The following is a 27,535-nucleotide window of genomic DNA, read 5'->3' on the forward strand; positions in this document are numbered from 1 at the left end:
GAACAGCTTGCCGTTGGAAAGTGTGGGAGCTCCATCACCTGAGACTTTCAAGAAGAGATTGGACTGCCATTTGTCAGAAATGATGTAGGTCTCCTGCTAGGGCGGGGGGTTGGACTAGATGACCTCCAAGGTCCCTTCCACCTCTGATTATCTGTTAAATGTTACTCATACACTTAAAAATGCTTTTATGTTTGAGAAATATGATTGATGGAACTTGGGTATGATCCTCTCCAACTTGCCATCAGTCTGCTTTTGGCCATCACAACAGGTAAAAAGGAAAAGTTATTATCTACTGCTTACATAATTAGTCAATACATCTATTCTTTCCTGTCTGGGCCCTGTGAGTATGACCACCACCATTGTGCCAGCCAAGGAAAAAGTATTTGAAAGAAAGCAGGTGCAATAGTTATTCCTGATACCAGCAGCTTATTCCTTGCCTTCTAGGCATACAAGGGAACTGAGGGCTGGATCTACTCTGCTGTACTATCCCAAAAATGTTCAGGGGTAACAAAACTTGATGTTTGGATTCTAAAAAGACTTCTTAAACTTCATAAATACAGGCAACTTTACACCTTGCGCTGAGTTGTTTTCCTACTTTAGCCTGGCAGTTGTTTGGAAGGCTTCCAGTATGTTGCCAAGTATCTATCATAACTTGTCTCCGGTCCTATTCCTTATGTTTTCTAGCAAAGATCCCTTTGCCATAAATAGATGCACCCTCAAGAGCGCTTGGCCTATTTTGCATCCCCAAAGGGAATGGAATGCCATTCCGTTTACTGTGGTTGTTATGGCAACAGACCAGACCCGCCATATTGTTAGGAATATTTCCATGGCAACAAAACCACGCGTGAGCAATAACTGCCATATCGTTTGATTTAGTACCTACAGGGACCAGGACGGTTCCCTTTGTGCAACTGTCTGTCGAGCAGGCCGAGCAAAGGAAACGAAGCCCGCTTCGCAGGCATGACGGACCATTTAGGCCTGGAGGACTTGAATCTGACAGGAGAAGAAGCCGAGCGCCTGACAAGCGCTTTCAATGAGGAGGGATTCCGCACTCTTTTTGCGGAGTACGTGGCCGAACTGAACGATCCCGAACAAAGGGCCATTTATGAGGCCGAAGTGATAGCTATGGAGCGGCAGCGGGGCGTCGAAGCCCGCTTCCTCCACCCCACCCCGGGCTGGGTCTTGCGCACGAGCCAGGCTGGTAGCCGGCGTTGTTACATCAACATCTGCAGCAACCGGCTAATCGGGAGGCCGGAGCCTCGGCCAGAGCCTGGAGGTTACTGCTGGTTACTGCCACACTCCTTAGCCCCGGGCCGCGAGGAACTGAGCCGCAAACAGCCGCGTGGGCCTCGCCGCTTGGTCTACGACGTCGTCTTCCACCCGCGCACCCTGCGCTTGGCCGACCGCATGACCCGATTCCGCCGCCTGGTGAACGACACGGCCTTGGAGGCGATAGAGAAAAATTTCTCCCCGCAACTGGACCGCACGAACGCCGTCCTTCTCAACCGCATTAAGTACAAGGGCGTCCCTCAGGCCACGCTGCTCCGGACGCCGCTAACCGCAGGAGCTCGACTGTCCCCAGAAGAGGCTGGAGAGCCAGACGACTCCCCCTTGCCGCCTTTCCCCTCGCCATACACCTATCCGCCGCCCAGCCCACAATACGAAGCTCCGAGACCCCCTCCGCCCAAGCCACCCCCGTCTGCCACCACTCCGCAATGGACCCTCCGGCACCGCTCCTACGTGGACCTTCAGGATTATCGCAACAGCCGGGACTCCGCGCCTAGCCCGATCCCCCGCGAGTTGGTGATGACCATTGAACTGCCGTTGCTCAGCTCTGCCGCCCAGGCCCAGCTGGAGATCAATGGCCAGGAACTCCAGCTGGACTCGCAGCGCCCTGCTGCCTACCATCTGCGCGTCCCATTGCCCTACGCAGTGGACGAGAGCCGTGGCCGGGCCACGTTCAACAAAGCCAAGAAACAACTGGTGGTCGTCCTGCCGGTTTTGCGGAAGCCTGACCCGGGGCTTGCTTTCGGAGTTCAAGCTGAGCAGGAGCAAATCGAGGCCTCGCCAGAAAACGAGGAGCAGCTGCCCGAAAACAGCTGCATCAGCCCGGATAAGGACGGTGCGGAAGTGTGTCAAAAGAGCAGCTGTTCTGAGCAGGCGCTTCCCGTTCTTGCGTCTGACGTAGAAATAACTCCGACCCCGGCTTTGGCTGTGGCTACAACAAATGATGCTGCGGGTGTCGCTTTAGTTTCTGACTTGAACGGGCCCGTTCCGCTCAGTGCCCACGAACGCACTGCGCGCTACAATCTGGAGTTTTCGATGCATGCGGGAGAAGAGAATCCTGCTGTTTCTTGTCCTCCCGAATTTAGTGCTGCACTTCCCGTGTGCAACGAGAACAACAGTGAAGGGGATCCGGGGTTAACCAGAAGCAGTAACAACGTGATCTTGGGTGCACAGCCTGAAGGTACCGGCTTACATTCCCTTTCCCCCTCTCTGCATACTGACTACGCGTGGAAGCTCCCTACAGATCCTGCTGTTTCTTTAAATCAGGAACATCCCTGTGCCGACATGGAACTTAATAAAAGTCCCAAGATCGCTAATGTTGAGCTCCCATTGTGTCCAGATAACAGCGCAATACCGTGTAAATGGCCCTCTGATAGCTTGGATCATTCGGAGACAATTTTGTCAACTGACAATGTAGATCAGAGTCCAGAGTTTTCTGGGAACTCAGATACAGCAAACCCCGCTACTACTGACCACGTGGAACATTCTGTTTTGTATCCTGGAAAGAGACCCACTATTTCTTCTGTTCAGCCTTCACAAAAGTTTGAAGTTGCTGTAGATACCCAGATAGCCTCTACTTGCAGTCCAGATCCTTCAATATCCCCTGCCAGCACTCTGTGTCCTCCTTTTAATTGTACTCAAGATGAAAAGTCTTTGGTGATCCTCTTACAGGTTCCAGATATTGTTCCTCATACTTTCCAAGGGGAAGTGGGCACAAATCACTACTGGCTGAATTTTGCAAACAAAGGCTCTATTTCCTACAATTTCCTCTTGCAGTTTCTTCCTGAAAATAAATTATCTTCTCCAGAAAGCGAAGTTAACGTATCACCTAATAATGTTGTCATTATCCTCACCAAATCACCCGAAACCACTGGAATTTGGACAAAGTTCTATTTTGGTTCAAATTATGACAATTTACAGGTAAATTATTTTTTAGATTTTTATATTACCTCCTATAATCTAAAGTTGTTTATAATTTGGAAATATATGTGATAGTTCAGAATTGTACATGTATTTTATTTCATTCATTCTGTACAGAATATGGGGTAGTAAATTTTGTCTAATTTGCCCAGTAATTTAATTCTTTTAGCAATTGTTTGAGGTCATAAATTAGTGTTGATCTAAATTTACACTTGTTTGCTCTTTTGTTATCACAGTCTGAAGGTCAGCATAGCAAATACAGGTAGTCCTCGACTTACAACAGTTCACTTAATGACCATTTCAAGTTACAGCACTGAAAAAGTGACATGACAATTTTTCAGACTTATGACCATTGCAGCATCCCCATGGTGACATGATTTACATTTAAATGCTTGACAACTGACTCATATTTAGGACAGTGACAGTGCCCTGGGGGTCATGTGATCACCTTTTGCAAACAAAGTCAATGGGGAAGCCAGATTCACTTAACAGCCAGGTTACTAATTTAACAACTGCAGTGATTCACTTAATAAGTGTGGCAACTAAAATCATAAAATGGGACAAAACTCACTTAACAAATTTCTCAGCAACATAAATTTTGGGCTCAATTGTGGTTGTAAGTTGAGGATGGCCTGTGTACTCAGAAGCAAGTTCTCATAGCTGTATTTTAGGTTGTAGCTTTACTGGATGCTGTAAATATGTCATTGCTTAATTACTGTACATTTCTGATATTTTTGTTAGTGTCTTGATGTCCTGTGAATGGAAGTCATAGTTAGGACACTTTAGAAACAAGATGTATCAGAATACTAGAGTATTGGAAGGGAGGACAGTTATGCCATTGCCTGGTTGAACAATGCTGTTTTTCTTTTACTGCTCAGCTATGTTGATATTGTAGTTGGATATAGAGGTTATTACTTGATTGCAGTAGTTAACTCAATTTTTAATCCTAGAAAGTGATAAGGTTCTTCCTTCCTTCTCCCTTTTTCATTGGATATGTAATCTGTAGACTTCCAATGTGGAGATTAGAAATCTAGAATATCTTCATTTGGGACAAGGTTTTGTTAAAATAAAAAGAATACTGATTTAATACATTGCTGTCTTTAGACTAATATTCTATGTCTATGATATAGTGTCCCATGTTTAACTCTTCTGCCTTTTCTGTCATATAGTCTGAACACTAAATCACTCACAAGATCACTGATAAAAAATGTTCTAGATTGTAGAAGCTCTGTCTTGGTACACTTTTCATGTAATGCTAAATCATAGCTAGCAGAAGATACCTACCGTATATACTCGAGTATAAGTCGACCCGAATATAAGCCGAGGCACCTAATTTTACACAAAAAACTGGGAAAACTTATTGACTCGAGTATAAGCCGAGGGTGGGAAATGCAGCAGCTACTGGTAAATTTCAAAAATAAAAATAATTAATTTGGGAAACGATCTCACTATCATGAAAGGTTTAATTGATTCACTAACCCAAAAGAAGAAGATGATGATGACAGCGGGAGGCAGGAGTCACTCTCTTCCCCTCCCTCGGAGGCCCCTGAGTCAGGAGTCACTACCGCCGGCGCGGCCCCAGTCCCCCGCCTCGGGAAGGGAAAGGCAAAGCGCTTTTTGCCTTTCCCTTCCCGGCTGGGGCTGTTGGGAGTCGCTGCTGCCGGAGGCCGCGACTCCACACCATTTTTTTTCAGAGGGAATCTGACTCGAGTATAAGCCGAGGGGGATTTTTTCAGCACAAAAATTGGGCTGAAAAACTAGGCTTATACTCGAGTATATACAGTATATAAAACACCTGGCTCAAACATTCTCCCTTTTCACCATTGCCTGTGGGGGTAGAGGAGAAATCAAACTAAATCTAGTTTTTGTAAAACAGATTCTTGGTTTCATACTATCTGTGAAGTAGGAATTACAGTTTAAAATAAATTCTACTTTTGTTAAATGACAATGAAAAACAATTCAGGATTTATCTATTTTAAAACATCTATGTAATATACTTATAGATATACACTCACAATAAAAACTGATAGGAGATTTTGTTCATTTTTAAGATATAAACAAGTACATCTAGAACAAATTTGGTTTTTCATTTTATTGGAAAATTCACTACAGAATATGCAATGTAGCTCTGTAGAAAGAATTTTAAAGGCTAGGCATAGCAACTGCAATTCTAGCCAATTGTCATGCAGTTAGTAGAACAGCTAAGGCAGCGATTCCCAACCTTTTTGGCTCTGATGGACTGGTGGTGGCTGTTAGGGGTAGAAGAGATGGTTTCGCATGTGCGCCCATTCTATCCACAATTGGAGCTTTGCAAACTCATCTGCCGCTTGTGCGGACGAATCTCCCACAGGTCGTGGATTGGTACTGGTCCGTGGACTGGGGGTTGGGAACCCCTGATCTAAGCGATCTAAGTACATGGATGGCTAATATGTAACATATACTGTCATCATGTTTACAAGCTATTTCAGATTTCAAGGTTACTGACCAGCTCTTTATATTAAGTTTAAAAAAATGGAGGAGTCACCAGTGAAATTGTTTCAATTAATGAAATACATATATCATAACTACAAGTAGTCCTCAGTTTACAACCACAATTGAGCCCAATATTTCTGTTGATAATTGAGACAGTTGTTAAGTGAATTTTACCCCTTTATATGACCTTTCTTGCCACTATTTTTTAGTGAATCATTGCACTTTTTAAATTAGTAACATGGTTAATAAATCTGGCTTCCCCATTGACTTGTCAGAAAGTTGCAAAAGACACTGCCACCGTCATAAATATGAGTCAGTTGCCAAGTGTCTGAATTTTGATCACATGACTATGGGGATGCTATAAAGGTCAGAAGTGTGAAAAATGGTTGTAAGTCACTTTTTCAGTAATCTACTTCCAGTAATGTTATAACTTTGAATGGTCATAAATGAATTTTTGTAAATTGAGGATTACCTGTACTTTTCCCATCAGTCTAGCTGCAGCTTTGCAGACTAGTTGAGACATAAAAGTCATTATTATAACAGTTGCATAGAGATGTTCATATAAGTTATAGTTGCCTAATCTATGCAAACAAAGGCTCACCAATCAAACTTGGGAAAGATTCCTAATTTTAACCAATATTTGAATACTCAGGTTCATTGCATGATAAGGAGATCCTATGGACTGAAAATTTCAGAAGGGGTAATTTTACCCTAGAGACCCAATTTTCTAGAGCTATTTGCAGGCTTTTTTTTTCATATGTTGCAACATATGTTGTTGTTCTACAACATTTGGTATGCTTCTTTTCTATTAGGATTTCTGTTTACCTTTTCCGACAATCATCCTTATTTTTATTCTGGTATTACTGAAGACTAACCTGATTCTCTCCCATTCCTTCCACATGCTGGATTTTGTCAACCACTGTGGAAAATATTTTTTTCTTGTAATAGTAATTAGTTCCATGACTTGCTGAACTTTTTTCTCGTCATTCAGTATGCACCCATTAGTTGGGAAAATTGATTAATTTTTTTGAGAGAGTTTTGTATAATGACAAAGTTTGCCTCTGCTACTTCTGTAAATGCTATGTCCATTGAAGAAGCAATGTATTTTTTCATCTACTCAAAGGTTATTAATTTGTTAAATGGAGTTTCAAATGTCAAGTGTTCTTTTGAATAAAAAAAGATCTGTCCATTTTATTATCTTTTTCAGTACGGATCAGTGGTGACAGGGAGATACACAAATAACTTTCTTTTTCAGTATGGATCAGTGATGACAGGGAGGTATACAAATAAATCTGGTGTTTTTATCAGAGGTTGCTGCAAAGTCATTAATTTAATGGTTTACTGAGCCTATGAATTTATTATAAACATTGCCCTTGGTATGAGGATCCCACAATGAAGATAAAATTATAAATAACAGTCTTTACTTCACTGAAGTCAGGTAAGATTTTCAGCATGTGGAACCATATGTTATAGAGATTGAAGTAGGCTCATGTGTCCATGGCTTTTATTGCTAACATTGAAACACCCAAAATTTGATTGCTTGTATGAGCTGGATAATTGTTTTCTGAGATGTGAAGTTATGGCTGACCTATGCAGCTCCTACTATTATTAACTTTGTTGCCTATGCCTGTTTTTCTGTCTTTCCATGTATAACGAAAAATGATTGCATTTAGAAATGTATCCTGTGCCATCAATATTACCTATATAATTGGAACATTTAATAATTTAGGAAAAATGCAGTGTTGTATTATTGGCTGTTATTATAACAATTCTACCCTTAATCCCAACTTTGGATTTATATATAATAGAAGCAGACAGGTTGAAGCAAAGACAAGCAAAGACTCTAAATAAGCTTCAAGTAAAGGTGCATAAAATAGAATTCTCATGAAGGAACCGGGTGGCTGTGATGTCTTCAGAACAAATGCTTTTTAATTAGAAATGAAATTTAAATCCTTCCATATCTGTTTTACCTTTAGGAAAGGTGGTTTATCACTGAAAACAATGTTGATAAGTTTGTCAGTCACCCAGGGATGTGCTGTTCCAGTCAATCAGAGAAGGAACACAAGCCATTAATTGAAGTATTGGATGTCTCTGAGGGCAAAAGCCAGATCAGATTAAAGGTAAACGGTTATTCAGCATATGTCTCTTATCTGTTTCTGAAACTGACGGGATCTATCACTATGGTTACCCTCAATAGTCCTGCTTAATGTTCTTGAGGGCTTATTCTTTGTATGATAAACAGTGATTTGGAAAGTAGAATACTGTACAGTATGCATTGTTCAGAAATAAAGCATCTAGGGTTGTGCAGCAGCACCTTGGATTCAAATGGGTAAAATATGTTTCAGAACACATACCAGCTATCAGCAACTTCTTAAAGCAATTCTATCTTTTCTTGGCTTTATGTGGCTATCCTATACAGTAGTTGTGCAAGCTTAAGAAAAGGTGAGTTTGGTTTATGGAAGAGTCAATTGGTGCTACGTACATATCCGTGCACACTCCAGAATGCTGCACAGGTGTAATAAGAAATGATTGACCATCTCCCTTTTCTCTGCTAAATTAAACTCATTCAATCTCCCCAGACAAGAATGCATATGATATGTACTGTATAGATTTTAGCTTGTGACAGGATATGTATAAATTGTGTAGATAGATAACATTTTGAACAAAACGATAAGATGAATAATAATAGAACATTCATATTAAATTTATTTGTAGAGTAGAATTCAAGATGCTAATAAAAAGATAGCAAGGTTATTGGGAGTGATTATTTAAGAGTTCCTTCTGAATTATGATTAATTACTTGAGTATCAATATTTTTTCTTGCTAGATTTTTTTTCTAGGCCTGCCACCTATTACTTTGAACAATGCAAAGATTTCTCAGGCTTTGTTCGTAGAGCCTATCATTCATGAAAACAATTTCTATAATGTAAATTAATATTCCAATTGTAAATGAAATAGTGAAAGAAAGCCAGCAAGAACTATTGAATAGATAGTTTTCTATTTGAAATATATATTGAATTTTGTATAATACTGAACTTATATTTGTGGGTGTTGTTTAGATTCTCCTATGTTAGTCAGTTTTTATCTTAAATCAGATGGGAAGGTCCAGGCTGCATTTTGGACTTTGCTCCTTGACTGAGACTAGCGTAGAATAGTCTACACGGTAGTAAGCAAAAAAATTGTAAGGAGAACAAACAACTACATTTGAATTCCAGCTCTGCTTTATTTATAAGAATGCTGCAGATCCTGCTAATATATATTATAGTTTCACAACTATTATATTGTATTTTCATTCTCTTCAAACGTTTACAAATTGTACTGCTTGCCAGTTAAACTTTAACTTGCCAGTTAAAGTCCATTGCATCAAAAATTCTAACTCTGATTGTACTAGGGTGGAAGTATCTATTCAGATAATCACATGAGGCTCATTGCTTTATTATTGTTATGGTTGGTGCCATATTGTTTTAAATGCACTACTTTATTTGGCCATAAAAGTAAAATGAAATCTGAAATGTTGGGCATGCCTGATCATTCAGTGCAGGGGTGGGATGCTACCGGTTCGGCCCAGTTCTATAGAACCTGTAGCTGCAAAGAGCAGCTGACACCAAACCGGTTCGGTGTTTGGCTCACCCACCTGTCTGGGCTCTAGGCTGTCCTTTATTTGCGCGGCACAGCTGAGGTTGAAAAAGCAGGAAACAAGAGGATTTTCAACCCGTGTGCAGCGCTTGTCAGCTGTCTAGGCAGCACAGCTGATTTCTTGCAAACAATGCACACACGCGTAGTTCAGAGAACCAGCAAATCATTCCATTGGCTGGCCCCTCCCCTCCCCGCCCACTCACTCCTTACCTGGCATGCAAGCCATCCAACTTGCCTGGTTTGGTAAGTTGCTATTTTTTTCCTTTTTTTTTCTGGTTCTGCTCTGCTGGGAGATTTAATTAGCTAGAAAACAGGAAATCCTTGGATTTCTTGCTTTCTAGTTAATCTAAAAGCAGAGCCGAACCTTCCTTAGGACTGAAGCTTCTACTTTCCAGTGCAGATCCAGGTAGCCGATTGGAGATAGATAGATCTCTAAGTGAATCTGTGATTCTTTGAGCAACCCAACCTGCCTGCCTACTTTGCCTGCTTTTGGGTAAAAGTTGGTCTTTTTTTATAAAAAGACCAACATGGTGGTCTTATACATACATGGTGTGTTGTGAGTTAATTTTGTGAGTTTGCTTGGTAGCAAATTTTATGAGTTTGCAAGCAAATTTTATGTGACAGACTCAGGTAGCCAATTGGAGATAGATAGATCTCTAAGTGAATCTGTGATTCTGTGAGCAAGCCAACCTGCCTGCCTACTTTGCCTGCTTTGGGGTAAAAGTTTGTCTTTTTTATAAAAAAAAATCAATATTTACATTTATATTTATATAAATATTTATATTTATAATATTTACATACAAGCCATGCCCACCCAGTCACATGACCACCAAGCCACACACACAAATTAGGCCACATACAGAGAACCAGTTGTTAAGAAATTTAAATCCCACCGATTCAGTGGGTAAGACACCAAGTTTATCAGCTGGATAGCTGGGTCAACGTGGTGAGTTCCCATTACTTTCCCCAGCTCCTGTCTATCTAGCAGTTCAAAAGCATGCTAATGTGAATAGCAATAACAATAGCACTTACTTATATACCGCTTTACAGCCCTAATGGCTTACTGTCAACATATTGCCCCCAATTTATCTAGAATAGATAAACAGGTACCACTTTGGTGGGAAGATAACAGCATTCTGTGCAGCTTTGGCATATAGCCATGTTGGCTGTATGGAAAATGTCTTTGGACAACCCTGAGCACTATCCCCTAGAGTCAGACATGACTGGAGAGGGAAAACCTTTACCTTTATCTAAATCTGAAATATTTCAAGCAGTACAGCAACTTGATTTGACTAATAGGAATTTGAACGTAGCCTTGAAGAATGCTAGCAAATAATAATTGGAGGCTTATGAACATTGTTGAGTGAGAATAATTAGTTTACTTCTTGGTAAATTGGATTTTAAGAATTCAGAAGCATATTTGTCCATCTTTCCCTTCCCAATTGTCCTTCTCACAAGCATCTGAAGCATATCAAATTTCTCATTGAGCTAGGCTATCAATGTAACCATTTAATAGTTAAATAATTAAAAAGTAGATCCAAATGGCACATTACAGAGGCTGAAAGACCAAGCAGATAAACTACTACTTCATCTAGAATAACAACATTTCTCCAGGAACATACAAAGCCCATTTATTTATTTATATATATATATATATATCATTATTCTTTTTTGCTAAATACATACCAACTACCTGTCTGTTATAATGCAACATTGCCTTTAAGCAAGTTATATTCTGCTGTCAGGGTTAGGCAGTTCTCCAACTATGTTTACAGAAAGTATAGCAAGAAGATAGAAACACAGCTGTGTGTGGTAAGACCAAGGAAGGAGGAAATGCAAGTTATTCTTGTTTGGTTAATGAGCTTGTTTCTTAGGTTGAAACAGTGAAATATTTTGTTCTTCCTCTCAGCAGATAGAGAATGGTAGCCTGGAACTTGGCAGAGGAGAAAAAAGAGATGGCAGTGAACAAGAACATGGCAAACTTTTAACAGATAAAGAAAACTGCTCCAAACAAACCACAAGTGTTTCAGGTTCATTTGTAACTATGCAGAAAATGGGGCCAGTTGGCAAGGGATCAAGCTATTGTATGGAACTTGACCCTGGTGACCCCAATGGGAGGATACTAGGGAAGCTGCAAATAAACAGATTACATGAGCCAGGTCTTTCTTTTGCAACAAGCAAAAGAGCCACGTCCTCAATGCAAGCTGAGCTTCAGGAGGGAGAGGAAGTGAATGAACATAAGGAGCCCTCACAGAACAAAGAGTTGAACAGGTTAACTCCCACTGTGTTAAAGGAAACTAACATGCAAGATGGTATTGTGGAGTATACAAGCTGCCACAGAACACAGTGTGCAGTTACCTTTGAAAATGCTTTGCTATATGAACTGGATTAAATCAGCTTCATAAGACTCAACTGAGTCTGCAGCTACCTCAAATTTTGCACTTACTGTGAAGTATACAAAAAGTCAAAGCTATACAGAAATTGAAATTCATATTGATGGAAGAAAAAAGTAATAGAAACTGCTTGTTCCTTCATTTAGTTCAAAAATTCGGATGTGACTAATTTGTTACTGAATTTCAAAAATAAATAGGCAGTTCATTAAAGCTATACAGATTTCTCAGGCAAATCCTGATCCAAATTAGATGGCAAAAGTTAGGAAAGCATGTAGAAAATCTGCAAACACCTTGACTTATAAGTAAACTGTACACATTTTTGTGTAAACATGTGAGCCATGCTTAACTGGGAAGATTGGACATAAAATTTCTGACAAGATTGTCTGAAAGGAACCAACTACTGTGACCATTCACATTTGCAAAACCTAATTCTGATTGGCTTCCAGTTCCTTATTTTTAACATCCCATTCTGTTTTCTCCAGTTTTTAGCCAAATAGCAAATAACCCAGTAAACATTCTCCAAAACTATATGACATTTTACACATAGCCTTTGCTGTTAGAATTGCTTTCAACTGTGTATTTACCCAGCTTGAGTGTTCTCATGCTATCTAGTATCCTATAGGTAGGGAATAAAGATTATGAACAATCAATTGCCGTCTAGTTTGCAAACATTTTCAGTCTTTTGGAAGCCTTTTTAATGCCCCAGCCACATTGGGAAAATTCTTCAAGTGGTATGAAAAAGTGGTAACTCAAAAAGGAAACCACTGAAACCAAATGGATTTATTTGTAACATGGCTAGGATTCTTATGCTGCCAGATTGCCGATTTCATTTACTTAAATTTTCAAAAAATTTCAAAGCTTAACTTAAAGACATTTTGTAAGCATTGTCCTATTTTGTCACAGCAACCATTGGCAAGCTGAGTCTGTTTCTCTTAAGTATAAGTCATAACTGTAAGTAATGTCATTAAATAATCATGGGAAGATATACCTATGCAAACAATATGGTAGATACCCCCATAAAAATATATTCTTAGATAATATGTACTTGAAATTGTTATTCTTTTGAATATGCAGATCACATCATTAAAACTGCCATTGAAACCCAGTTAAATTATCATAACATCCAAAACTACACAGTATGCAATAACAGAGACTGTTCTAAATGTCAGCTTACCATAATTAAATTTTCTTGCTTAAACCAACTTCTAATTATCCCCAGAATTATCCATTAGGTGGAAAATGACCTTTGGTGTTGTTGATAATTTGCTGGAAATTAGCAAGCGACATTGCACAGAACAAACTACAAAGTCAAAATTAAAGTTTCCATAAAATAAATTAACTTTCATCAGTGACTTATGTGGTTCTTAGCTGTGCTTAGTTTTAACTGAATTGTTCAATTTTGGCGATATTACAAACCAGAGATTTTAACAAACTCCCTTCTAAATAAGAATGATTTAAAATAGTTTGCAGTCTTTCATCTATTTAACTTAAAAGTTCTATCTGCATATTCAAATAAAACTAGTAAGAGATTTTATAAAATCTAATAAATCCTTTTGTAATCTTAAAAATATCTATTTCAGAAAGGCAAAAAAACAAGATATGGAAAGATGTAGTTTTTCTGTTAATTCCTCCTAGTTTAATATGATCTGGATATCATTTTTCAAATATAATTTATCAAAAATTATTTTTAAGACTAAGCTAGTTTGTCCCAAATATTTCTATTATCTGTTTGGACAAGTAATAAATTTTGGTTTTTTTTTTGTTAAAAACTAAGGATATATTTTAGGATATTTGTTGGCATAATGAACTTTTATGTGGGTTGCCTAGAAAAAATTTGAGACAAATTCTATTGTAGAGCTGAGCATATAGTTTAATTAAATTGTGACTGTTTCCATAAGCAAGGTTTTTTAGGATATTAAGCCTAACACATATCAATATATTTTTGAACGTTCTAATTATTTTTCTAACATTCAAATTCTATACTCAATGCTCTGTAATTATATTAGGCTGCCAAATCTAAAAATTAGATTGTTTCAATAGGAAGTAGTTTATTTTTAAAAAGAGCTGATTACATGTCTTATTTTTGGCACTGAATTATGCTAGCATTTGTGTATTGAAAATTTTAATTTGTGATATTTAAATTCAAATAAAATGGATTCTATCAAACCATTGAAATTTGTATTACAAAAACATGATTTTTTTATTTTGGCATAATTAAAAAAGCTGCATAATTCTACATTAAAAGAAACCAATTTCATTTTTTTCTCACATAAGCACATAGAAAATAAGATAATGCTTTTTGCAGGTATTAAGGTATCAAATTTCAAGCAAGCCAGTAAAAGGTTATAGAAATGGAATACTGAGTAATCAGAGGATCATACTGTAAAGATAAAGTGGGGTGGGTGGGTGAAGTAAGTTACAAAACAAACTTAAAAGCTAACTTTTGAAAACTTGTGAACATTGAAGAGCAAAAGACTGACAGGGCCCCCCATAGATACAATTGCATCTACAATGTTTATCTTTGTTAAAACAAGTTTGAAGATGTTGGGAATATTTTATAAAAGGGACTAGATCTGTTATAAAAAAAACCTCTTATTTCCAGTAAACAAGTAGACATTTATAGTTTTTATTTTGAGCATTGCTCGACATAATTATTCAGTGTCCAAAATTAATTACCAAATGAAATCTTCTGCAATCATCGATGTCCATATTAAACTAGAAGCAAATTCCAAGTATTTATGTTTGTGTATCAGTCCAACAGAGACAAAGACTCAATGTTCCTTCTTTCACTGTAATCTTCGGTAACTTTTACAGAGTTCGTGATCTCGAATATCACCCCAACCCCCGTTTTTCACATGGGGGCTCAAAGGGGTCATTGAGTACCGCTTGCTAATAGTTAAGGTTTCAGGAAATAAGTATTGTTGATTGCTACTTAACAGCGAGTCAATTTTGGCACTCTGAACAGAGGGTTGGCAAGATTTTTTGTGGTGCATACCACAGTCACCAGTGTGGAAGATTCGGGGGATCTCTGGAACCAGCACCTTCCAAAAATGAGGAAGGCATCCTACAGTCAAATGCTGCAGGGTCCAGTCCCAGTTATAGTCATCATAGGTGCAGAAGGCATCAGTGCAGGCAATCAGTTGTTGGTATGTGTCCCTAGCCAACACCATGCCCATGTTGTGCTCTGTGGACTTCCATGTCTTCAATTCCACCTTGTCAGCTCGGCCGGCAAAGCTGCCGCGCACAGTGGCATAAGTGCCCAAGGACAACAACTGGCACTCAGGGCAGTCCCGCTGTCTCAAGGCCCAGAGGCGTTGCAGGACATGGTAGAAATCAGGTGCCAGGTAGTGGTCCTCCTCCAAGAAGACCACCAAGCCTGGGTGTTCCCGCAGAGCACGCACCCTCTCCCACACAAAGTGAAGCTTCCACCACCAGTGGTGTTTGGTTTGGGTGAAACGAGACTCCCGGTAATGGCCAAAGGCATCGGGGTAATGAGCGTTGAGGCAGCCCGAGCGCAGCGCCGCCGCTTGGCCCACGTCGCGCGGACAATCGCGTGGGTCCGTGCCTGGGAATTCGGCCGGATAGAGCTGCAAGCTGAACGGGAAGAAAATCTGCAGGACGGCGCAGAAGTCCACGGAAGCGGCCAGCGCATTCAACTCGGCGGACCACACGTCGTGGCTAAGCACGAGGAGCACTTTTTCCACGCCGGGCGCGCGTCGCAACGAGTCCAACAGGATGCGGAGGTGCTCGGCGCGCTCATGCACCTGCACCACCAGCGCCACGGCCACCTCTCCGGGGCCGCCCCCGCCAGGCCGCCAGCTCGCCTCGTTGCGAACCGGCTGGTCGAAGTTGAGTCGGTAGACCAGAGACCGGTAGTGCAGGGTGCGATTCAGTCCCGTCGCCGCCTCTTCCCGCGATATCGAAGAAGAATTGGAGTGAGGTCCGTGATTAACTGGAAGGCGGCTGCTGCTGCTAACCGCCGGCGGCAACGGTCGATCTCCTGGGAGCGGCGGCGGAGACGCGGCTTCTTCCCGTTTGTTGTTGCTGCTGCTGCTGCTGCTCCCGCTGCCGCCGCTGCCGCCGGCCTCGCTTGTCCCTCCCCAAAGCACCAAGGCACAGGCGGCGGCGCCCAAGACCAGCAGCAGCGCCACCACTTTGCGCTTGTAGATGCGGAATCTCATGGTCCGGGAGGTTTCCGGTTCTCCTGTGCCTTCCTCGTTCCTCACTTGCGGTGGCTTCGAGACGGGCCTGGCGGGGCCCCCTGCCCCTTGGCGCGCATCAGCGGAACAACCGAGCGCCCCGGGGTTCTCGGGGGCCCGACTGCTCGGGCCGCCGCCGCCGCGCGCGCATCTTCTCCCTCGTTTTCTTGGCCGGAGACGAAACAGGCAGCGCGGCCGGATGAAGAATGAGCGAGGGAAGGAAGGAAAGAAAGAAGGAAGGAGGGACCCGAGCGGCTCCGCCCCGGCCACGCCAGCCGGCCACGCTACCTCCGTCGGGGCTGCAGCAACCCCAGGACCTCCCTCTCCAGGCGCGGCTTCCGGATCCGGACTACCCGCTTCGTTCGCTGTGGAGAAGCCGTAATCTGGCCCTCAAGGTTTCTGTACGGCTAGAGGCGCTCTCGGAGAAAGGAGTCGCTTCGCGCTGACCTTCCCGAAATGAATCTGATTGGTAGGAGGCAAAAAGAACAACTATTCTGCTGTCCAAATTTTCTGGCCTTTTCAATAACTTTGAAAGCATAGAAGAGAATATTTGCACCTCGGGATTGAACGGTGAGGTTCCTTCGTGCTCTCTGAGCTTGGTTATTTTCTTGCAGACGGTTACCTAGTTGGGTAATGAAACCGCTGCAAAACCACCACCAAGCTCAGAAAGCACCAAAAACGTTGTTTCCGTAGACAATGGGCAACTGATTCTCTCCAATCAGGCTAACTATCCTAGCTTGTTGGCCATACGGTACCTGTATAGATAACATCTGAAAGATCAGGTTAGGAACAGATCATCCTAAGAGTTGACAATGACTTGATAGTCCATCATCAGTTAATCGTGTGTACAGTATAAATGTGCTCTGGGCCACTAAAGATCTCTGTTGGAGAACTTTTTTTCATTTCCTCCCTGTAAGTCAACTCCCTTACAATTCATTTCTGTTTCCTTGTGAGCTCATGTTTACCCTAAAGCATAACAATGATGTTTTGCATAAGCTACATCCATGTTTTTAGTATAAAGGTTGTGTGTGTGAAATGTGCTGAGACTGCTCAGTCATCCAGCTAGTTCTTGCCTAAGGTGGGACTAAAAACCAATTTTCTGGTTTCTAGACTTTTAAAGTATTAAAATTAAGTTTTATTTCCTATAGTAACAAGAGAACTTTTGTATTTTTCTCTGAGACTGGAAACAAATTTCTAGATTCATGGTGTAGTTAAAGCATCATGTTTTAGTCTAAGCACAATTTCCATCTGACCTGGTAATAAATCTTATGCTGATTTTAAATTTTCAACTGATATCTGGAAATTATTGTCTATGTTACAAAAACACTGTAAATTGTATTTTGTAGTCAATAAATTATTGTATACAAACTGTAATATGATCTTTACCGTTTAACAATGCTACCGTTCTGAATCAAAATGTTTCTAAATATGATTGGTTACATTGGTGTGACAAACCTTCCTTTGACAGGCATATATAGATTGCACAAAGTGTGCATTTATTTTTAAAAATGAATTCCAAATACTGTCATGAGAGTTTAGCGCTTCCCATTTTCAAAGAATAGTTTATAAATTAAGAATTTTTCAAAAATGATAGCAAATTCTGCATTCAAAGCACTATGTGTTTTACAGCATCTCTGAAAATACATTTTACTCAGAAAAACATTACTGTTTTTATAAAAAAAAAATTGTGCTAAAATAAGAGTAGAAAAGGATTTTTTCCCAGTTGAGAGGATGTGAGCTCCGGCTATTCCATTCTCAGCATTACATAGAAGTTAGGGAGAAACTTGCACCTGGCATCAGGAATAATATCTAACACTTTAAACACTTTTACAGTCTTCAGATAATAAAAAAGGAGATGGTTTACAGATGAGAAGCCTTGTTCCAGCATATTGTTTCTTTTTCTTCCAGTACAAAACAGAAGTTTAGCATTTGCTGAATAAAACTTCTCAGTTTATAATCTGATCACCTCACACTTTGCAGATGTCTGTCCAGAAACTGAGAATAGCAAGTGAGAGAGCAGAAATAGCAAAGAATGGAGGCCTCTGTGCCTCCCATATTATCCACAAGAACAACTGTGTGGGCCACACTGTGCAGATTCATAGTCACTGTTGTCTGAATGAAGCAGGTCAAGCAAGCACGTCCACATTGACAAGTTTTTGACATCTCAAGATCATCGCGAAGGTGATAAGGAAGAATGCGGCAATCGTATGGGATCCTACAAAAAATAAAATTCCATTTAGATTAAATAGACTTACTTCCCTAAAGCATTGGTAAAATGTACTATGTGAAGAACTTATTGGAATGAGAGACTAAATTTTTAAAAAAATGGAAATATATTTTAGATATAATACAGTTTTTTTCTAAAGCCCATTTCTCAGACAGTTTGAACTGAAGTATACTGATTTAATGTAGGATTATAAATTGAGGCACTTTTAGCCAAAGTAGTTTACTGATGACCTTGAACAAATAAATTTCTCAACCCTGTCTACCTCATAGGGTGATTATTATGGGAGACACAAAAGAATGGAAGGCTATGTATGCTATTTTGATTGAAAATTGGGAAATCTAATACTATGCAACACTTTCATATTTTACTAGACTAGAAGTATTTCTAGCTAATAAAGACATATATGCGGTTACTTATAGCTAATTAATGCGAATGATGAGGTTGCCCTGAAAGAAGGGGCAGACCAAGAACAGCAAACAATTGAAATGATAACACAGGTAGTCCCTGACTTATAGCCATTCATTTAGTGACCATTCAAAAAAAGGCACTGAAAAAAGTTATTTATGGCCATTTTTCACACTTATGACCAGGGGTGGGCTTTGAAAATTTTAGTAAGAGGTTCTTTGCCTGATTGCTGAGTGGGCGTGGCATAGTCGGCTTCCTGCACCACAGCAGGGGGGACGGACGGATGTTTTCACCCTCCCCGGGCTCTGGAGGCTTTCCTTGAGCCTCCGGGAGGTCGAAAACAGCCTCCCCAGGCTCCAGAAGCCCTCTGGAGGCCTGTTTTTCACCCTCCCTGAGCCTCTGCGTGGGGCCTGCACTTACCTGGCATCCAAAATGGGCCACGTTGGGACTCTTGAGAGGGGTGGGCAGGTGGGGCCAGCCAGGAGTGGGATTTGCCGTTTCGCTGAACTGGCTATAAAATTAACTATGGGTTCGCCCAAACTGGATGAACTGGTAGAAGCCCACCCCTGCTTATGACCATTGCAGCATCCCCAAGGTCATGTAATCAAGATTTGGACGCTTGGCAACCGGTTCATATTTATGATGGTTGCAGTGTCTCAGAGTGACCTTCTGACAATCAACGTCAATGGGGCAAGTCAGGTTCACTTAACAACCATGTTACTAACTTAACTGCAGTGATTTACTTAACTGTGTCAAGAAAACCTACTTAACTGTCTTGCTTAGCCACAGAAATTTTGGGTTGAATTGTGGTTGTAAGCCAAGGACTACTTGTACATAAAATGATATGGAGCTACAACCTTGACAGAGCTCCCATTTGCAACATGGAAATGAACACAGGCCTATCTTGACACTGCATGAGAGACAAATTGCATAATTTGAACATTTTCAGTGAGGAACTACAATATGAGCACTTGTACTGTGCTCATTAAACATCTAAATTGGTTTGGAATATTGGTTTTACTGTTTGTTTATTGTGAATAAATTTTATTAAACAATGTAGGAGGCATGGTGGCTCAGTGGCTTAATGATGTTGGAGAAATGGAGATGGCCTTTGCACCAACAGTTTGAGCCCCAGCACTACATTGGCAGGTGAGCTCCTGTCACTCACCTCAGCTTCTGCCCCTCCCTCCAGCAGTTAAAAAGAATTTTCTATGTGAGTAGACCACATCAGTGGGGAGAAAAGCTGGTGCTTTGTGCAGGGGGTTAGATTCCTGCCAGCTCTGAACCTACTACTCATCTGAATTGGCATTGTAGTCTTATGGCTAGTATAATAATACCATATGCTAATAAAGCAGTATGTTATAATCTACCTTTTCAATCAAATACATATTATTTCCAATATTCTCAGACTAATGTGTGTACCAGAGCACTGGTGTAAGTTAAGATCTTGCTCTGCGACCCTATATGTAAAGCATATATTTGCCTCCCTCGTGTACAACTGAACCCACTATGGTTTACATACAAACCAATGAACACTTTGCCATTTAAAAACAAAAAAACCACCACCCTTTTCATGATTCCTTTTGCCAATTAAAATGCAAAATTGGGAAAATGATTTCTTTTAAGAATTTAAACTAAACCCCTCTTACCTGTAATTGATGGTTGCCCTTGCAGAATATTCTAGTAAAGTCAGTGGTATTTTTAAGTGTATATCAGGAACAAGTGGCTTCGGCTGCTCAAAAGGATTGCCAAATAAATCCAAGCTCTCAAGTGAGAGTTTAGCAAATTCACTGGGCAAAAATGGAAGTTTATTACGAGCCACAGATAAGAAGCGGAGATGCGACAGTTGACCAATCTTGAATGGCAATCTGATCAGATTATTATCATCTAACTTCAAATGTACAAGTTTCTGCAAGCAGCAAAATTGTGCAGGCAGTGCTTTGATTTTATTCTGGCTGAGATCCAGAGACTGAAGTGATTTTTTGAGAGTAGAGTTACATAGAGCCACACTGAATGACTCCAATTGATTGTCCTGTAGATTGAGCTCCTGAAGGCAAACAAGGTCCCCAATAGTTGCTGGGAGCTGTTTAATACTATTGTGGCTCAAGTCCAGTTTCCGAAGGTTTCTCAGGCAAAGCATACGCATATCTATACGAGCTAATTTGCAATAGGAGGCTTGGAGATACTCCAGAGAGTATGGGAAATTCCGAGTTAAAGGATAATCCTTCTTTGATGTTATGGTCATCTTGGTTTTTGGTTTTTCAACTTCAGAGGCCTTTGGTGACACCAGCTTAGAAAGTGGTAAAGTTTCCTCTTTGGTGCCTTGATGAGCCAATTTCACTGCATAAAGGAAAGTCCTCAGCTCACTGACATTTGCCTGCACAGAAAATGTGCACAAAGATAAGCAACCAGCATAATTCATTTGGATTTCTTTGGGAGGAGAAATACATACTTTTCTAAATTATGAAATAAATGCATTGAGGCAGCAAGAAGTTATTCCCTTTCTTGGAAAGCAAAAGAGAAAACAGCAGTTTGCATGGCATTATTTTGATTACAATAATCAGTATTGTCACCATTGCTTGAAAAAAATAAGATTGATCCCATAATTAAAAACCCTAAATATATATTTATACAAAAGACACCCCACAAACATGTACTCAAAGACATGATAATCATTGTTTCAGCTATATTTGAATTTCTGAATGCTTTTATGTACACTCATTAAAACACATTGAAAAGTAGAATTGTTTTATATTTTACCTGTAAGTCAAATGAAAACAGCACCTAATATCACAACTAGTGAAAGATACTATAGTCTTTAATCTGGTCATTACTTTCAAACAGATATATAGATATGCACTATAGATTAGAAGTTCAAAAGCTGCCAACTGTAATTTCTTAAATTTGTATTGTCAGAAAATTTAGTGAAGTTTTTTCTTGCTGCCTCCAAACTACTGTGCATAAACTTCAACTGTGATTATTCTACTTTAAAATGTTTGAACACCCTTCCTCCCATTCTCCACCCACCCTTCCAATTCAAATGGAATTGCCAAGATACCTCTGTTTAAGTTTTTTTTTGTTAATTTAAAGGCAAAAATTATGTGTCCACTTGCCTCTAAAGCTGATTTCATACCTTGCTAAGACAAATATCCACAGCTGGTTCTTTTAGCCGTAAGGTGGCTTTTCCTTCATCCACAAACTTGGTAAAAAGCTGATCGATGTTCTCTCTCAACTGTTTTTAAAGAAATGAATTGTAGAACTGTGAACAAGCAATCCATGCAAGAAAAGAGAAGTTTCACAACCCCCTTCATTACTCAAATAATTTTTCAGCTGTATACCCAAATAAATCACCAGCCTGATTCAGCAAGACTAAAGAAAAGAATGAAATACCAGTGAGAGTCTGATAGAATGCAGAATCCCCATCTTAAATATTTTTAAATGTGCAAAATCCTATAATATCAAATGCTAAAGATGTTAGTAATCTTACATCTTATTTGTATCTAACCTAGAGTTTTCAAACTGTTTGGAAAAACCCTAGATTTTAGAGAAAAGGCTTGATGGTTCTATGAGAGATCAACGGAAAATATAGATAGTAGAATACTTTATTGGAGAAGTGTGATTGGACACATAAGGAATTTGTCTTGGTGTAAATACTCTTAGTATACATAAAAGATACATTCGTCAAGAGTCGAGAATCATAAGGTACTACACTTAATGATAGTCATAGGGTACAATAAGCAATCAAATCATACTAGGAAACAGTCCTTATAAATTATGATTTACTTATTTAAAACATTAACATCCCAAGTGATTGTGAAATCTGTTCTAATCCAACAAGTTTCACAGCCTGAAAAATATTGAATGCCACTGATACAAGCTTTTTAACCCCAATATTATTACACTTTTGAAACTCTACCTTATTTATTACTGTATATGTGACTAAATCAAAACTTGTTTTATTATTGATATTTTGTGGTTGAAGTCTGTACAAGAATCCCTGTTTGACCATGTTCTTGTAAATTGATAAATGCAATCTGGTCTTGATTTCTCTCTGTTTTTGCAACTTCTTTACTCTGCCATCTACATACATTACACTATCAAGGTAATGCTTGGTGTTCCTATTTATTGAAATGCTTAGCTGTTCCTAAAATTATATTGTTGGTTCAAGTAGGTTTTAATGAAATGTATGCACACTTGCAGTTGATTCAGTATATAAGTTAGATGCAGATACCTCAGTACTTGACTTACACAACACACTAAAATGACAAGCCATGCCTCTGAGTTAGTCTTGGCTCCTGATGACTATATGGACAAATGCAATTTTCTTGGCAACACTTTCAGAGGTGTTTTGCTATCTAAAGCTTAAAAGAATGAATAGTCTGAAGTAATCCAACTAGCAACCATGCCTCAAATAGGACTAGAACTCGGGTTTCCCTGCTCCTAGTCCAGCATCTTACAGGAATCACTTGATCAAACTGACGAGATCATAAACCAACTAATCACAGTTTCATCAATTACAGTTGTGTTAAGACACTCTATGCAATTAGTGTTTAAAGTGCCATGAAAACTGAAAACTGAACTGAATACAGTTTGCCATGTTTCATGCAAACACAGGCAGTGCATCCATTCTACAAATAATAAATCTATATCTAATTCAAGGGATGTATTTTTTTCATTAGGATACTTTTCTATTTTAACTCTCTTCTCAAGTCCTCATCCATCTGAGATCTCATTTCAGATCTGGCAATACCTGCTAACAATTCATTTTTGTTCTGTTTGGATCATGATCATCACCGCCAAGCTTTTGCTTTAATTGTTGCTTTTAAGGCAGGGGTGGGCAAACTTTTTGGCTCGGGGGCCGCATTGACTTTTAAAATTTGACAGACGGGCCGGGTCAGCACAAGATTTTTTGGGAATCGCCCCCACCCTTCCCCCCTCTTCTCCTCCTTCCCCTCCCTCGGAGGACCCCTGAGTCAGGAGTTGCTACCGCCGGCGTGGCTCTGTGCGGCTCCAGTCCCGCGTTGCCTCAGGAAGGGAAAGGCAAAAGGAAGAGCCGCGGCGGTGCTTTGCAACGGGAGCAGCGGCACCGGAGGCTCAGGCTCAGCGGCTCCTGGTTTTGCCTTTTCCTTCCCAAGGCAACGCGGGACTGGAGCTGCACGGAGCTGCGCCGGCGGTAGCAACTACTGACAGCCCCAGCCGGACACCTGAGCGGAGCCCGGGCGAAACTGCCTGTTGCTGCTGCCGGAGCACCGCCGGATCGCCTCCTCCAAGCAGCCTGCCCGCCCACCGGGCTTCCCCTCTGCCGCACGGCTCGGGGCCAGGCACGAGCGCCGCGAGTTAAAAGGAAGCCGAAAGTTGCTGGGAAGTTGCTCGGGTGCTGGGAGCAGGCTTTTAAAGTGCCACCCGAGCAAAGTTTAAGCAGCCCGCCCGCCCGCCGGGCGGAACCCTTCCCGCTCCTCGGCGGGAAGACGCTCCAGCCTGCAAACTTTGCCTTTGCAAAGCCCTGGAAACCCGAGCAACCTCCCAGAAACTTTCGGCTTCGTTTTAACTCGCGGGCGCTCGCGCCTGGCGGAGGGGAAGCCCGGAGCCTCCTCCAAGCAGCCTGCCCGCCTGCCCACCGGGCTTCCCTTCCGCCACGCAGCTCGGGGCCAGGCGCGACGCCCGCGAATTAAAAGGAAGCCGAAAGTTGCTGGGAAGTTGCTCGGGTGCTGGGAGCAGGCTTTTAAAGTGCCGCCTGAGCGCCACGTTTTAACTCGCGGCGCTCGCCCGCCCGGCACAGGCAGCCGCTCAAGCTCTTCCTGCTCCTCGGTGGGAGGATGCTCCAGCCTGCAAACTTTGCCTTTGCAAAGCCCTGGAAGCCCGGAAAACCGAGCAACTTCCCAGCAACTTTCCGCTTCGTTTTAACTCGCGGGCGCTTGCGCCTCGCCCCGAGTCGCATGGCGGAGGGGAAGCCCGGAGCGCCGCCGGGTCACCTCCTCCAAGCAGCCCGCCTGCCCGCCCGCCCGGGCTTCCCCTCCGCCGCGCGGCTCGGGGCCAGGCGCAAGTGCCCGCGAGTTAAAACGAAGTGGAAAGTTGCTGGGAAGTTGCTCGGGTGCTGGGAGCAGGCTTTTAAAGTGCCGCCCGAGCAGGACTGCCGAGCCGGGAAACAGGGCACCAAGCAAGGCTCCACCAGCAGCGGCCTAGCTTTAGGTGGCTCAAGCAGCCCGCCCGCCCACCGGTGGAACCCTTCCCACTCCTCGGCGGGAAGACGCTCCAGACTGCAAGCTTTGCCTTTGCAAAGTTTAAGCCTGGAAGCCCGGAAAAAAAGGGGGATCGGCGGGGACTCACCTTCGGAGAGGTCGCACTCAAGGTGATTTCGAACTCCCAGCCGAGGCCTTTGCAAATTTCTTTTCTTTCCTACCCCTAGATCGCTCCGCACTGTTTTGCAGCTTTGGGGGCCACGCGGCACAGGGCAATACGCCACGCCCAGCGATTTTTTTCAGGGGCGGGCCGGATTGGACAGACCAATGGCAGCGATTTTTTTTCAGGGGCGGGCCGCATTGGACAGACCAACGGGCCGGATGTGGCCCGCGGGCCGTAGTTTGCCCACCCCTGTTTTAAGGACTATCTGCTTTTGTAGGAAGTGTACTCTCCAATAGGACATGATATTTTTGCTAGGGAGTATTGGCTCATGGGGCACAGTGAGAGATTTTTCTGGTATTTGCTTTCTCAAACATTATTACAACTGAGATTAGGTTCATCCTGATCCTTGCCTTTCACAAGAGCTTTAAAACCTTAGCTTTGTTTCTGAGCCTGGGGCCTTGGAAGAGTGATAAAGTCCACTAAAACCCTTTGGCTTTGCTGATGGTCGATGCCCAGCTGCTATGTTTTTATTTTATATTATGCATTTTATTTCCAGCCTGTGCCTGTAATAAAATGCCATTCTATTCCACATATTTCTCTTCCTTATTTTATTGTAAAAATAGGGTCATGTTTGTGAGATGGGTGGCTATATAAATCAAATAAATGAATGACGATGCTGGCTTAGAAACCAGGAAACCGAGTTCTAGTCCCACTTTAGGCATGAAAAACAGGCTGGGTAAATTTGGGCCAGTCACTCTCTCATAGCCCAACTCATCTCAGTGTTGTTATAGTTGAAAAGGGAGGAGGGAGTGTTGGTATGTTTGCTGTCTTGAACTGTATATGAAAGAAAAAGATGGGACAAAAATAATACATGACAGATAGATAGATGATAGATAGATAGATAGATAGATAGATAGATAGTAGCAGCTAAATAGGCTACCAGCAATTAAAGATTGTGAATTATTGCTATAGCATCTTAAGAGGGATCAAACTCAAACAAAATACCGACCGGCTTTAAAGGGACCGTGCAGATTTCGGATTAGGCACGGAGGATCCAAGACCGAGGAAAGGAGCAAGAGACACCGACCACCACCCCATTCCCTCTCCGCGGTTCCTCACCTGGTATTTGGCTCCAGGGCGGTGGCGGGCAGTGCTGACCAGAAGGCAGACGCCTCCTTCTCCTCCGGTTGGCTTCCCCAGGGCGAGCAGAGCCCTGGCAGCGCGTCCCGGGGCCCGCATCCCCGCTGAGGGCAGCAGGCGACTCACCACCACCACGTCGCACGGGAGGCGCATTTCCGTCGAGCTCCGCCACCAGCGCCCCACCAACTCTTTCAAAACAGACCTGCAAGGAGAGGAAAGGAGCTTCCCGCCACCTGCGCGCGCAACCCCCGGAGGATGCACAGGAGGCGGGGCCTTTCTTCCATCTCTTCCACGCTCGCGCGGAACTTGAGTAAATGTGCTTTCTTGGTGGCGCGCCTCTGTACCCGATTTCTTCCTGCGCCTGCGCCGACCGCATAATGAACGCGAGCTTTTTGTTGTTGTTGTTGTTCGAAGTCGACTCACGGCTGGCCTTGAGGAGAATTGTCCTGAACTGAGTTCGGTCTTCAGTTCAAGGGGCTTAAAACCGCGTAATTCCCATCTAACACTAACGGCCTTAAATTGGGGAAGTGTAACATGAATTGATCTCCCCGCTAGACTTAAATAAGAAAAAAGGACAGGTGATTGACATGCTATAGAAGAGCCCGGACCCTTTTCTTGCATATGATGCTGTTTATCAATACAATATTTGGTGCAATTACGTTTCTAATAAACGTTTGTCTTTTTGATACGCTGGGATTGTGTCCTAGTTGAACGATTTGTTATGTTCTCTGATGTAGCACTGCATTATATTCTGAAGGATCTACAAACCCTTTGTATTGTTCCAACCAACTCGCCTTTCAGACTCTTAAAAAAAAATCTTAAGCGTACAGCTATTGCTAAATTATTTTTCTACCGTATACTGCATTTCAATCAATTAATCTACCAAAGAGTAAAATATTGTGAAATAAAGCCCCATAGGATTACCCATAACTTTCTAATTCTGCCTAAAAAAACTGCCTAAGCAGCTAATATTTTTAATAGGTATTGTAGGAAGTTAGCACCCACCCCTCGTAGAAAAAATGAAATATTCTAGGAAATATTAAAAAGGCAGAATATTTCCCCTAAATAAAAAGTAGAAACTCAGATAGAAACTCACCCTCCTCCCCCACCTTTGCTAATGGGCCACTACTCTGGCCTAGGCCAGCCTATTTTACATAACAAAGATCTCCAGGTAGAGCTATGGGAATTGCCCAAAGCCCTTTCATTACATCATCATCCAGCAAGGCTCAACCAAGCCTGGGACTCAGGACAGCCTACAGATTTGCCACTGCATGGCCCCATGGGAGTCTTGACAACCAATCAGAATACAAGCTCCAATTCAAATCCTTACAGAAGGTATCAAAACCAGGCACTTTCAGCATCTCAGCCCTTCTCTTTTTTCTTCACTCAACATCTTGAAGCATGTGATCATCCTTCCTTCTTTGGAGCTCCAAGCCTCTCCACCATTAAACCATCTTTCCTAGTAATCACCATGTTTCCAGTGTCTTTTTCCCCACTTGGAATTGAACCCGAAG

The 27,535-nt window shown here is 41.8% G+C and overlaps 3 protein-coding genes across 4 annotated transcripts; 1 reads left to right on the forward strand and 2 right to left on the reverse strand.

Annotated features, from left to right (window-relative positions):
• Window positions 1-857: 857 nt before the first annotated feature.
• Window positions 858-13,877, forward strand: DNAAF2 (dynein axonemal assembly factor 2). 2 transcript variants are annotated; one of them, XM_026670871.2, is made up of 3 exons: window positions 858-3,207; window positions 7,656-7,799; window positions 11,225-13,877. In XM_026670871.2, the coding sequence occupies exons 1-3, from the start codon at window positions 961-963 to the stop codon at window positions 11,705-11,707; spliced, it is 2,874 nt and encodes a 957-aa protein (XP_026526656.2). In that variant the 5' UTR covers window positions 858-960; the 3' UTR covers window positions 11,708-13,877. The 2 variants fall into 2 exon arrangements, with proteins under 2 accessions (XP_026526656.2, XP_026526657.2); XM_026670872.2 differs by having other exon boundaries at window positions 11,228-13,877.
• A 1-nt stretch (window position 13,878) lies between these two features.
• On the reverse strand, window positions 13,879-17,593 carry MGAT2 (alpha-1,6-mannosyl-glycoprotein 2-beta-N-acetylglucosaminyltransferase). The gene has a single exon (XM_026670873.2). It carries the CDS (start codon window positions 15,887-15,889, stop codon window positions 14,495-14,497), a length of 1,395 nt encoding a protein of 464 aa, XP_026526658.2. The 5' UTR covers window positions 15,890-17,593; the 3' UTR covers window positions 13,879-14,494.
• On the reverse strand, window positions 17,450-26,392 carry LRR1 (leucine rich repeat protein 1). Its single transcript, XM_026670875.2, has 4 exons — window positions 26,001-26,392; window positions 21,673-21,771; window positions 20,189-20,916; window positions 17,450-18,122 (listed from the first exon to the last, which is right to left on the reverse strand). Exons 1-4 carry the CDS (start codon window positions 26,172-26,174, stop codon window positions 17,870-17,872), a joined length of 1,254 nt encoding a protein of 417 aa, XP_026526660.1. The 5' UTR covers window positions 26,175-26,392; the 3' UTR covers window positions 17,450-17,869.
• Window positions 26,393-27,535: the final 1,143 nt, after the last annotated feature.

The sequence above is a fragment of the Notechis scutatus genome, chromosome 1 (assembly GCF_049901735.1).
Source record: "Notechis scutatus isolate UNSWTSFEM ecotype Mainland chromosome 1, rNotScu1.2, whole genome shotgun sequence".
NCBI classification, from domain to species: Eukaryota; Metazoa; Chordata; class Lepidosauria; order Squamata; family Elapidae; genus Notechis; species Notechis scutatus.

Excerpts from the sequence above, each read along its gene's own strand:
- MGAT2 (XM_026670873.2), bottom strand. The coding sequence starts at position 15,889 with ATGAGATTCCGCATCTACAAGCGCAAAGTGGTGGCGCTGCTGCTGGTC.
- LRR1 (XM_026670875.2), bottom strand. The coding sequence starts at position 26,174 with ATGCGCCTCCCGTGCGACGTGGTGGTGGTGAGTCGCCTGCTGCCCTCA. Across the intron at positions 21,772-26,000 it reads GCCCTGGAGCCAAATACCAG|TTGAGAGAGAACATCGATCA; the intron begins GTGAGGAACCGC and ends CTTTAAAAACAG. Across the intron at positions 18,123-20,188 it reads AGGGCAACCATCAATTACAG|GATCCCATACGATTGCCGCA; the intron begins GTAAGAGGGGTT and ends TATTTTTTGTAG.
- DNAAF2 (XM_026670871.2), top strand. The coding sequence starts at position 961 with ATGACGGACCATTTAGGCCTGGAGGACTTGAATCTGACAGGAGAAGAA. Across the intron at positions 3,208-7,655 it reads CAAATTATGACAATTTACAG|GAAAGGTGGTTTATCACTGA; the intron begins GTAAATTATTTT and ends TTTTACCTTTAG. Across the intron at positions 7,800-11,224 it reads AAAGCCAGATCAGATTAAAG|CAGATAGAGAATGGTAGCCT; the intron begins GTAAACGGTTAT and ends TCTTCCTCTCAG.